This window comes from Cupressus sempervirens, chromosome 3 (assembly GCF_028749045.1).
Source record: "Cupressus sempervirens isolate cs-2001-9-10 chromosome 3, ASM2874904v1, whole genome shotgun sequence".
In the NCBI taxonomy this organism is placed as follows: domain Eukaryota; kingdom Viridiplantae; phylum Streptophyta; class Pinopsida; order Cupressales; family Cupressaceae; genus Cupressus; species Cupressus sempervirens.
The window spans coordinates 779,097,347-779,110,522 of record NC_143120.1 but is presented as its reverse complement, the minus strand read 5'-3'; the positions used below and the strand labels follow the sequence as shown (position 1 = coordinate 779,110,522).

General features: G+C 35.5%; 1 protein-coding gene across 1 annotated transcript in view; it reads left to right on the top strand.

The window, feature by feature from the left end:
* Nucleotides 1-368: 368 nt before the first annotated feature.
* The window catches only part of LOC149569100 (phosphoglucan phosphatase LSF1, chloroplastic), a 254,862-nt gene continuing 242,054 nt past the window's right edge, over nucleotides 369-13,176 (top strand). The window contains exons 1-3 of the mRNA XM_089821883.1: nucleotides 369-1,124; nucleotides 3,962-4,068; nucleotides 11,872-12,355. Coding sequence (XP_089678009.1) covers nucleotides 789-1,124; nucleotides 3,962-4,068; nucleotides 11,872-12,355 — 927 coding nt within the window. The 5' untranslated portion in view covers nucleotides 369-788. The remainder of the gene's footprint in view (nucleotides 1,125-3,961; nucleotides 4,069-11,871; nucleotides 12,356-13,176) is intronic.

Sequence of the window (13,176 nt, the reverse complement as noted above, 5' to 3'; positions counted from 1 at the left end):
TGTTTTTTTTTAAAGATTTACAAAAATACACCAAAATTTTCTTAAAATTCAAAATTTTTGTTGATTTCAATCACAAAATATAGAGATCATGAAGATCAACTCGAAAAAATTTCCTATGTTTTTGTTTTTTTGAAATTTAGTCAATAGTGCAATTTATAAGCAGGATAGCCCCGTCCATTTATTTATAAAGCCCTTCAATGCTTCTATTGTATTTTAAAAATATTTTAGATTTGCTGAAATCCATGTACTCGTCTTCCCACGGGAATACTTTATCTGCACGAATCTTTTCATACGTCACAAACACGATCACTCCGCATAATCTAAGATGAACATAATAATATTATAAAAATATGAAATATCTTAAATTTCTCAAGAGATATTCTGTACACATGCAATCGAAGCTCTCTGGAATACACTCCAAGCTTACTGGAAGTAATCTGTACCTTGCATGCTCTGAAAGTGAGCTCCCTTTAGTGTATGACAGGAAATTTTTTAAAAAACTGTAGCATCTCATAAATCTAAACAAAAATCCCAGTTTTTAGGGCACGGTGGAGAGTCCATTGACCACTCCGTAGACTCCACCACTTCCTTCAATGGCGTGGACTTCTGGGGTCTCTCCCTGGACCCACCAGCACCAGCCCACGCGCCGGATCTGGGACTCTGACTTAGTGATGACAAATCAATTTCTGCCAAGAGTTAAGATCATATGTTGCACAAGCACAATTGTTTCTACATGATATTACGCTATATGCTACATTGTGGTAGAAATTTCGAGCACACTCAAAACAATGGCGCTGCTCCTGGAGCTTACAAGCTCTGTTCCCATGGAGGCTAGACTTTTTGGGAGTTCAATTCCGTTCCTGAAGCAAACGAATAATAGGGTCGTCGTGAGGAGCAATTTCTCAGGCGCCCAATTGAGATCATGGGATTTGTGCTCTCACAGAAGGATAAATGTAGCGATGCTAGTTAGGCTGCAAAGGATAAGAGTAGAAGCAATGACAAGCACTCTCAATGCAAAAGACATGAATTTAAACGAGTACATGATCACTTTTGAGAAGCCCTTGGGCATCAGATTCGCTCAGACCATCAATGGTACAGTCTTCGTTCATGCCCTTAAAAAAGGGGTAAGTAACCAAGTCCAATGTACTCGTATGCTGTTTCATGTTCTGGGACCATAAGTTCAATGTTCTAATTTCTTATTTTTTTCTTGTTTTGGGTCCATTTAATCTTGACTGAATCCAATTTTGCGGTTCCAAACCAACCCCCTTTTGATCAATGTCTTCAAATAACCTTGGATTTCATGTATGAGCTTTGAACCCGTCGAACAATAAATGTTGAACTGTGGTAATTAGCCGAGTTTCCGATGTGGACTAAGAACTAGTAGAGATTGTCAAGGCGCATGAGTATGGTATCAATGTTTTATATAAATCTTCATCATTCAGGATTGCTCCTGAGTGACCAACTTACTTTTATTTCTGTTACCATTGCCTATATGCTAGTTGTAGACCATTTCACAATAGTTTTATAGCAATGAGCACATTCGGATAATTAAAATTGGATGCCTAGTTAAGGCCTGGAAATAACAACAATAGCTACGAGGCCTGTCCTGTAGTGGCCCTATTGAGAGAGAGAGAGAGCTTTTTTCAAAATTAGATAACCCCTTGATATTATCAAACAAGAAGGCATATTACATATACATTGTCAAAATGAATGCGAGAGAGAGACAGCAATGTAAGTAACAAACAAGAGGGCATGGCCCATGCACATTCAAAGCTTTTGAAATTCAAATTCAAAGTTACTGCTAAACAGTACATTGCACTATTGATGACCCGATTATCAACATTGGCTACACCTTTATGTGTGTGCGCGTGTGTGTGTGTGTGAGAGAGAGAGAGAGAGCAAACAAGAGGACATGGTATATATACATTGACGGCTTTTCAAAATTTAATTAAAAAATTTATCAATATGTTTGGAATGGTGAAATGCAAAAATTAGAGTTTGCACTCTTGATGATCTAATTGTCCACAACATTGCTATCTGCCATGTATGCAGCATACATATGCATTAGATGTATGTGGCTTCATATCATTCTTTACTTGGGAAGTGTAAGGTCCTGGGTCTTGGCCTTACTCTAATGCCACATCCAGCAATGCAAAACTCTCAGATTCTAAATGTGCACCCATTCCACTTAAGTCCCCACAATGCTTAATGCTTTGACTCTAAACCATACTCATGCTACTAAGACTCAAGAACTGCTCAGCATGTTGAACTGTAGAAATAAACTTGATATTGGAAAAATGTTGACTTACTTCTCAGATCGAAGAATAGCTTCACATGCCAAACAATAATTGTAGATTTGGTATATAGAGAAAAGTTCTGGAGTAACTGGCCCAAGAGTTGTTTCTATTTGTTCTCCTGGAGGCAAGATTTGAACTGAGAAATACTTGATCACTAGGGAAGAGTATTGCAACTATGCATTATGCCCTCCAAATTCTTATGAATACAGAAACATTTTTATTTTCTCTAATTTATTAGTGGCTCCGTAAACTTTCCTTCAATCTTTGACATCACCCAGTTTATCGTCATTTGTCACTTTTGGACTAGGAGGTGTTAATTCAGTGGCGACTTTTGTGTTTCAAGTCATGCTGAGAGCACAACTAATAACATTTATGATATGCAAATTGCTGATGCAGCAGTAAAAAGAAATAGTATAAGAGACTGTCATGACTACATGTTGAATCCTCGTTTGTATTATGTACATAAAAATTACAAAGAAGATATACAATATAAGGAAGCTTCTAGAGTTAGGATCTTCTAAGAGAAGATAGGTGCACAGTATTAATGGCCGTGTACAAAGCCAATGTAATTGTGTGAAATAATAAAATAATCTAGCCCATGTGCCTGTTTTGTATTTTCGTCATTTTCAGTAGAAAGTCTCCTCAATTTAGATGCAGATTTTAGAACCATATTGTTATTTCCAAGATGATACAGCACAAAATGGAATGCAGCTGGTTAAAAAAAATGCAAAACGCAAAATATGACTGTGACATCCTTAGATGGCCAGAATCTAAATATTCAATGAGAGGAGTTGGACCATCTGGAAACTATAATACCCAAAGAAATTACTAGCTAATGCCTAAAGGATATTCAAATGAACCATTGAGCTTTTGAAATAGATGATTCAAATTGAGAAGATATCCATATTAATTAGATTGTTACTGTTTTCCAATAAGGAAGATTATTTTCTAAAATATGCTTCTTTCGTAAAGCAATCCAGCATTTTTGGCAGAGGTGCAGGGATTACTAATGCTTTCATGTTCCTTTTAGTGAAAGCAAGACATTGAATTCAAATCCCTATGGAATTAAACAATGCTTTGAAAGAGAGGCACGGCAAATTGCTTTTCTAAATCTTGTATGAAATCCGTTGGTCTTGGGTGCTCATAGCTGATGATTATGACTACTGCATTTTCTTAGGATATGCTGCACCCTAATGTACCCGTAACATCCCGAAATATATTTTTCATTGAACAAAATCTTATTAATCTGCAAAAAGACTTTAATACAACTTATTTTGCAAACATATCTTAATATGCCTATGAAATTATATTTTTACGTGTTCGTTACAGCCTACACTATTTTAATTATGTATTCATGTTTTCAAATATCGGCAGACCCCTTTTGTGCAACATACTGTGTTACATGCACCTTCTGAGGGAATTGAACTGGGTCATCCCAATAGAGTATTATGTTCTCATCAGCAGTCCAACATTTTACTGTCTACAAGAAAATTAATGTTTATGTATAGATGTAATTTATATGATCCATTTTATTTGAATGGTCATTCTCATTGCAATTGGCTAGCAACATTGATGGTCCTTAGTTACTTTCCAGTTTGACGCAAAAATGAATAACATACAAGCAAAGACTTTGAAATTTCATGCTTCATTTATCTGTGATGTAGGGTAATGCTGAAAAATCAAAGATGATTATGGTCGGAGATGTACTTAAGAAGATAAGTACCTTGTCTGGTGATGGAATGATGGAAGTGGAGGATTTCAACCACACAATGTACGAACTCAAAGTTTTCCTTCTTGCTGCTTGATGGGGAAGCTTGATGGAAAGACATTTAAAAAAATGGTCAATTTGTAATTCTCCAGTGCATTGAACCTCTTTTAAGATTTTGGGAAATTTATTTATAAACTGAAATGAATGAAAATCTCTGTGTTGTCAAATGTTTGCGACATCCATCTTAATAATAAATTTAGTTTTACCAGTAACATGATGAAGACAAGGAATTAGAACAATATAACAACTGGCTTTGCTAAAAGTTAATTACCAATAAAGGGTATCACCTTTATATCTTTTTCAAATATGTTGTTGCTGAGAGATGTATTGTTGTCATATTGTAAATTGAAAATTTTAAGTGAAAAGTGGAAATCTTATTGCATGTAAATAATATTTAATAGCTCTAGCACTTGCTTTATTCTTCTATGTATATGTGGATACATGTAAATCATAGAAATGCTAGGATTTATATGTGAGATGTGTTAATATGAATTTGTTATAATATGTTAGTAAGCATGATGAGACTTAAGGCTTACTTGTGAGATGTATTAATATGAGTTTATAATTATATGTTAGTGAGCATGACCAGAATTAAGGCATTGCAATCAGATGTTGAGGTCTAAATAGAAAAGGAAAAGAAAAAAGAATTTTTCTTGATGTCCAAAAATAGGTCATAGAAGCTGAGAAGTACATACATATTTAATAGAAAAATATTAGGCAAGAAGGGTCCTAGACTTGGAGCACACACAAAAGGTAAAGGAAGGCAGAAAAACAAAGAAACAGGCTAGTGAATGAAACCTAAAATGGTTACCTTTGAAACATGTTCAAGATTAAATAGAAGTGTGAGCTAAGGAATGCAACAGATGTGGGAGCAAATGATGAGCATCCCAGGGAGGAAATGAAAATTATCAGATGTTTGTACTTTGAAATTCCGGGATGCTTATTGAGGAGATTCAAAGGCTAAGTGTGTTGGGCTGGGAAGTCCTAGAAGGCAGTTGATTTTGTGAAAAAGTTCCCCTACAACTCAATGCCGAAGAACTGCTAGTGGTAGGAAAGAAACTAAGGCAAGCTCCCTTGATAAATTCGCTGTAAAGAGGAGGACCTTGATGCTTAGTGGAGATGGAAATACAACCATTGGAATGAGACTTGAATAATCAAAGATCCTTAGCATTAGTAGAATGCAAAGATAAGTTTATGTTGCATTGATTTGTCTTTTTGTGTTTGAATCGATAGCATCCAATGGGCACTAAATGCATCCGACATCTGTGATGAGCTGAAAGAAAAAAGTAATTGGTTGGTTTGCTCTTGGGCCTCCACAAAGTGATCAGTTCCAAAATATGGTGACTTCATAATCTTTGGACAAACCCCACTAGAGCACCAAGGTACTTTGTGGACAAGGAGTGACAGTCCTTGACCTCTAAAAGTAGATAGAAGTTAGTAGATTTACTGAATAGTACACTATAATAGTTAATAGTAGAAGAATAAGGTGGAAACTGTGAAGTCTTATAAATAAGACAGTTTCCTAAGCCATATACAAAGACAAAGTTGATTATGTCTAAGTATATAATGGGAATTACGTAACTTGGGTTTCATCATCAAGTATCAAGCACAACTATGAGGATTGTACAATTTGGAGATGAAAGCATAGGAATTTGTCAGATTTCAAAGGAAAACATTAAAGCATTAGCTTAGAAGTGGACAAGGAATAGGAAGAGTATTATCATTGCAGCTATCGACATGATATGAGAATTACAATCAATCTTATCAAGCACCATTAATACTATCTTTGGATGATAGTATAGGACAGAGAATTGACAGCCACCAAAGAAGAATGGTGAAGTCTGTAATCAGTTAAGAACAAGGGATCAAACATTGATGAAGAACATCAAGTCAGAGTTGTCATACCAGTTATATACTGACATCCCGTAGATCATCATGTTAATCAATATCTATAACATCACCCTCCATATCAGAGAATCATATCAACATAAGCATGTAAGGATATAATTGATGATAACAACAAGTGATATAGAGTAGAACGTGATTATGGAAATAAGCAATAACTTTGGCAAAGATGCATGATAAAAATAAAGGATTGATTAGTCAGTATTATTGTAGGAAGACTCAGCATAGTTAATTACCATTGATCATACACGGGAAATTTAAATAAGGCAAAGAGATGCAAATCAATCAATATCAACATCAGAAAATATCATGATGTTGTCATTTAATAAAGAATCAATCTAACTTAACGGAATGATGAAAACACATGCTAACAAGTTGATTAAGCCAGCAACTAAGAGACGTATGACTATGAGTATCAATTAATCATTGATACCTGGTAAGCATTATATCTGTTAAAGCAGGAATGGCACAAGTCATTATGTGCACCAACGATTATGACTGATCACATCCCTTGAATACAGAACCAATTTCTATGAAGAGGTGCAAATCTGACTAATGCCAACACCTATCGGTAAAAAAAGGCATCATTTGGACTAGTCAATAAGAATAGTGATTGTTAAGTAATCAGTATGCATCTCATCCATCATGAAGCGATGCCATCCATTCACATTGCAAGATATATTGCGGTGATCGAATTCACTTCAACAATTAGTAATCCTTAGCCCTTTTTATATGTTATCCTATTTTGGATCTGCTCATTTCGAGCAATTGCCTTCTTGACATAATTTGACTGCAGGGGTCTAACTAAATTTCAGAGACAATATCATTGTTTCAGGCACAAATGGATAAGATCAGCCACAACATCATTGTAATTGTTGCAAGGCTATAACTCCCTGTTGAGATAGCAACTATGATTGCATACATTAAATGATCAAATTCAGAAGGAGCAATCCAATCGCTATAAGTAATTATAGACAAAGTTCATAGCACACTCTCCGTTGACAAATCAGAAAAGGCTAATATTTTTAACATTGGATATAAATTGATATTTGTGTAATCATCATGATTTATGGGATGCAGTCATGGCAGGAGTTTACCCAAAGGAGATGGTCCAACCCATGCAGCAAGAGTCACACAGCGGAAACAATCAACATCAGAAACAAGAATAGATAATCACCATGCTACAACAAACCTTCTCATTATCATAGAATCAAAGATTTACATCAGATTGACTTGCAACATGCAGATTATATGCTTAGGTACACATGGCCATTATCAAAAATAAATCTTACAATCTTATCCTCAAGGAGGTATGGTTTCAACTTATTCTTCTACTACATAGTTACCTCCCTCTCCCTTAAACGAAGATAACTGTCACAATCTATAGAACCTTTGCAACATATATGTCGGCCCGATCAATCATGTTATCCAAGAGCAAGAAAACTTAACATGTAAAAAATAGGTGAGGACCGAAATCATAAGGTTCTTGATGCCAAGATGTAGAAATGAAGCCTGATCCAAGAGAGATGTCAACCACAAATCTAGGAACATTGTCATATGAGTCACTAAGCTTCACCCATTAGGAAAATGCTTCGGGAGATCCTAAAACTCAATTCACTCTAAGAACAGGAAGAATACTTAGACCCGAGCAAGAATCGATGATAACTCCATTGTGAAGAATCAGATTGAGGTGTGAACCTAGACAAAAGTAAAACTTGATGTCGAGAACAATCCCCGAGGTTCACGGCAGCTAATAATCCAAATCAAAGGATCGCTACTAAAACCATAGAAACTAGAAAACAAGAACAAAATTGAAAGTAAATATTTTTGGGTGATGCAAGATTGCTGACAATCCAAGGACGCCCTTGCATCAAACACCCTCGGTGAGAAGATTTTCCATAAGAGGAGCTTACGAACATCTTATAGGATTCAAGACACAGCTCCCATGTTCACTTCTAATCCAAATATCCTCTTTATTTGCAACTTTCTTTCTCTGTGCGTATGCTCTTTCTTCTGTTAGATCTATCAACTTACTTTGCACTGTATTCTATCATGCCTCACATCAACATAGGATACTTAAGAACTTCTAACACCACTTCTTGTCATTTGTACATTTGATTTACCTCTGCTACAAGTCTTTAGAGTCTTCTGTTGCTCAACTTTACGTCCGTCACTATTTAGTATCTTCTTATTTTTAGATCTAACCATAAGACCCTTCTTCAGATCCAAGCCTTCCTTTAGCTTAACCTCTGCAATCTGATTCTCATAACAATAACTCTTCACAATGCTCAATTTCCTTACATTTTTCTCTTCTTTGTTCGAGGAAACCAAAGTAAATCTTTGTCCATTCTTCTCTATTGTGATTGAGTTCTTCTTACAATCATAGAATGCTTACCTATCAATCTGCCAAGGTCTACCCAATAAAACATGACTATCATTCATAGGCACAACATAACAGAGTAGTTCATCTCTAAATGGCCCAATGTTGAAGTTTACCAAACACTATTCTTTTATCTCCACCATATGATCATGTTGAAACCAATTTATCCTATAAGGACAAGGATGTCTAAACATCTTCAATCCAAGCTTCTCTACCATCTCTTTAGATGCCAAATTATCAGTACTACCACCATCCACTATTATCTTACAACATTTACCTCCTGATTTGTACACAATCCTAAACAAATTTCTCCTTTGTGTAGATTCGGCTTCTTTCTTCCTCAACATGAATCTCATAAGCATAAGATACCCTTCCATCTTCGGTTTTGTCATACCTTCCACAAGTTCATCAACAATCTGCTTCTCTTGTGCCACAAGATTCCGTTTACCCAAGCTTTTGGTATATCCCTCGAAACATTGAAAATCTTTATGTCCTATGCCACCACTTTTGAAACAAGTACCTTTGAAATCCTTATTACCACTTCCTCTCCTAAGTGTCCTCTGATAAGGTCCCTCTTTAGTGGTCTATTTCTCTTTGCCAATGGAACTTATTGGCTTCTTCTTTCCTCTTGGATTGCTCTATTTCCTTCTTAAACTTATCTTTTGCCATCAATGCATACTGATAAGCATCTTCTGCTGTAGAAATCCTCAACATACTCAACTCATCTTGAATGTTAAATTTCAAACCATTAATATATCTAGCGACTTTCTCCTTAGACAACTCTCGGTGTCTGAATTCAAATGCCATTGTGTAACCTTCATTTCGGAAACCATCACCCTCTATCTAGTCATTTCATTTCACTATTCTCCTTTATCTTTCTGCAATCCTTTCCACCATAAGACAACATGACCCTTCAACTTAGTCAGACCTAACCCAACCCTTTGTGGATCTTTGATATCCTTAAGCTCAAAGTAATCTTCCAATTCAATAATCCAATCTATTAAATCCGTAGAGAAATTAGAAACATATATCCTATGACTCTTACCTACTATATATCCTCTATCTAGTGATTTCATTTCACTATTCTCCTCTATTTTTCTGCAATCCTTTCCACCATAAGGCAACATGACCCTTCAACTTAGTCAAACCTAACCCAACCCTTTGTGGATCTTTGATATCCTTAAGCTCAAAGTAATCTTCCAATTCAATAATCCAATCTATTAAATCCGTAGAGAAATTAGAAACATATATCAAATTAGAATAGCTCAAAGTAATCTTCCAATTCACCAATCCAATCTATTAAATCTGTAGAGAAATTAGAAACATATATCCTATGACTCTTACCTACTTGTGCCATATCTCTCGACAATGCCATATCCCTAACAATCTTTCCTCTTCTACAGGGATCTCAACATCTAGTCTCAAGATCTTCAACGAATTCCTCATATTCATCCCCAGTCTCAGGATTCCTTCACAATCCATTCAAGACATTACAAGTCTCAGTCCTCATTTCATTCTTGAAGTCTTCCATCATATGTTTTAGCTAGGGCTCATTCTTCTAGGTGGCATGTTACCAATCCTCAGGTGCATCTACCTCTACTTTGGTGATCTATCGAACACATTTGTAGCTTGCCTCCAAGTTGGTGACCTGCTCACCCCCAGGGAGCCTAAACAACCCAAACAAGGTTACCAACCATAAAACAGCTCCTCTATGATCACCTTGCGCAAGTCCTTTGCAATTTACAACAGATTCACACTCTGCCGCCCCACAACCAACACATCTAGGGATTCACAAGCTTGGGAGCTTAGATTTGCTACCACAAGAATATCAACCTTGCTCTGATACCACTTGACGTATTTATGGCAAGAGTTTCCCTAATGGAGGTGGTCCAAGCGATGCAACAAGAGTCACACAACGGAAGCGATTAACACCAAACACAAGAATAGATAATCAACATGCTATAACAGATCATCTCATTATCACAAAATCAAAGATAGCAAATATCATTGCATACATTAAGTGATCAAATTCAGAAATAGCAATATAATTGCTATGATCGAATATAGATAAAGTTCATAGCACACTCTCCATTGACAAATTAGAAAATGCTAATATATTTTAGTAATGGATATAAATATCAATTTGTATAATCATCATGGTTTATATGACGAAGTCATGGTAGTAGTTTCCCCAATGTAGATTGTCCATGCTACACAACAAGGGTCACATAGTGGAAACGATCAACACCAGACACAAGCATAGATAATCAACACGCTATAACAAATCTTCTCATTATCAAAGAATCAAAGATTTACATCAGATTGGCTTGCAACATGCAAATTACATTCTTAGGTTCACATGCCCATTATCAAAAATAAATCCTACAATCCTATCCTCAAGGAGGTATTATTACAACTTATTCTTCTACTACACAGTTGCTTTCTCTACCTTAAATGAATATCAACTGCCACAATATATAGAGCCTTTGCAACACATATGTTGGCCCGATAAATTACATTTTCCAAAAAAACAAGAAAACGTAGCGTGTAGACATAGATCATGACCCAAATCATAAGGATCTCAATGCTAAGATGGGAAGTTCGATATCCCCTTGTTGGTATTATGTTCAATACTATCAGCATCACCTGCAGCAAGAGGCCTTTTGTAGTTCTAAAATCTTTGGAAATCGTTTTAGGTTTGATGAAAGGGAAAGCATTTGTTATGCCAATTTCGGTGGTAGTACTGTTTGATCTGTTCTGGACAAAGTTGAGCAGCACAGTCAAGGAATCTTCTGCTTTAATTAGTTGGAAGATGGGCGAGTCTTGTCCGTACATGGTAGATAGTGTTAATTTGAGTCTTTTCTCTGTCCTGTTAGTCATTATGTTCTTGGTGGTAAGGTTTTAATCTGTTCATATTATTGTCTGAATAGTTTTCGATGGCACAGTGGTCTCAAAGAGTGGAAGAACAGGATCTTTGAAATCTGGCAGAATGGTATGCTTTTGATGTATTGTTTCAACAACTAAGTATAATATTTCTAATTATAATAAAAAATATATCCATATATCTGTTTCACAGGACTCCTGTATATAGTTTTACTGATCAGTTATCCATTGTCCACTTTTGTGCAAGAAATTTGTCCATGTAGTCTTTTTGATGACAAAAGGTTCATTTTTAAAAATAGAACCATCAAATCTATAAATTTGAATTTCTTAGATTTTCCTTTATTATTTTCAATTTTGTATTCTTTTAGTATTTGGACCCTCCCTTAAAGTCATTTTTATCTTTAGTTTTCTACATTTCCCTGTATTAATTCATTTTTCAGCACCGAGTTAATTAAATGTATGAGTTGAATGAGACAGAAAATATAAAAGATAAGATCTACTAATTTAAAGTATTGCTTACTTCGTAATCAATTGATTCTTTGAAGCACTTGATAGATGTATAATAATATAAATATATGTACACCTGCATTTCATTTCCAATTTTATTTTCTTAGCATTTCATTTGCTAATTTCTACAGGAAGGTGATAAAAGGAATAAGTGGACCTGTAAACCTGATTTTGGAAAGGCCAGTATTTCCTTTTCCAATTCAACATTTTCCTCTGACAAAGAATCCAGAAGCGACATATAATCGTGGTAGAGTTCCAGTTGTTACATGGGACAAAAATAAGCTGACACCAAGTCTTCAGCCTGAATCTGGGTTAAATGGACAAGCTGGGTTTGTCTCTTATTCTTCAAAGTTTCTTCAGCCAAAGGGATGGAAAACTCTAGCAAGACTGACAAGTAATGAATCTCCTGCTTCAAAAGTACAGATGAGTTCATCAAGCAAGTGGATGCCTGTTCAACCTTCAGATGAAATTGTTGCTTTATTTACTGAGGAAGAGTTTATGGATGGATCAGAATGGACTTATGGTAGTTTTCCTGTTGATGAATATGTGAATGCACTTAAGCGAGCTGAAGGAGAGCTATCTTACAATCATTCTCTGGGCATGAGATACACAAAGGTGATGCATTTTGTTTTGTTTCCGCACTAAGTATGATACTCATCAGAATTTGTTTATTAGTTTTCATAATAGAATCTTTGGTACTATCCATCTTTGCAGAACTCTATTAGCTGAATGGATGCTACAAAAACATCAAATCACAATGTCCTCCTCTATGTCAAGAATAATATGCCGGAAAAGTAAAATCATCCTTGACAAATATGATCTCATAAGTCTTGATTAGAGGTGCTCCATCTATTTCACACATAGTTACCAATAGACTTGTACCACGACCCTTGGTGCTCATCTCTCACATCAGAAACTTTTCCCTATCTTGGAGACCCATTCACAGAACCATCCAAAGGCTAAAGATTGAGTATCTTCATTTCTTTATATGTCTCCTAGAAGCATCCTTTGAAAATTGGAAATGCACTATTAGAGGTTTCTTCGAAGTATCATATAAATTACACTATGTTTTCCTGATGTGCTGATATGTGGCTGACAAAAGCCAAAGAACTATAGAACTACTTCCTATTTTTTACATCAAAATTATCTGGTTCTTAAGTGGTAGAATTTCTTTTGAATTAAGTTCCAAACAGGTAGTAGTTTGAAGAGAAACAATAATAAGGTTTAAGATTTGCATGTGCTTTGAAGCTTTATTAGTTGCTTGACAATATAGTCATCTTCAAAAACTCCTTTACCATGAATTTTGAATTATGTCATTCCCTTCCCAGTCTCTTTGCCATCCAGGTGATTATGGTTTAATATTTTATTTTAATATGATTATCAAATTGCCAAAGAGGTTTTAGGTATGTGTGAGTCCGTATCGGGTTCCTAAACCT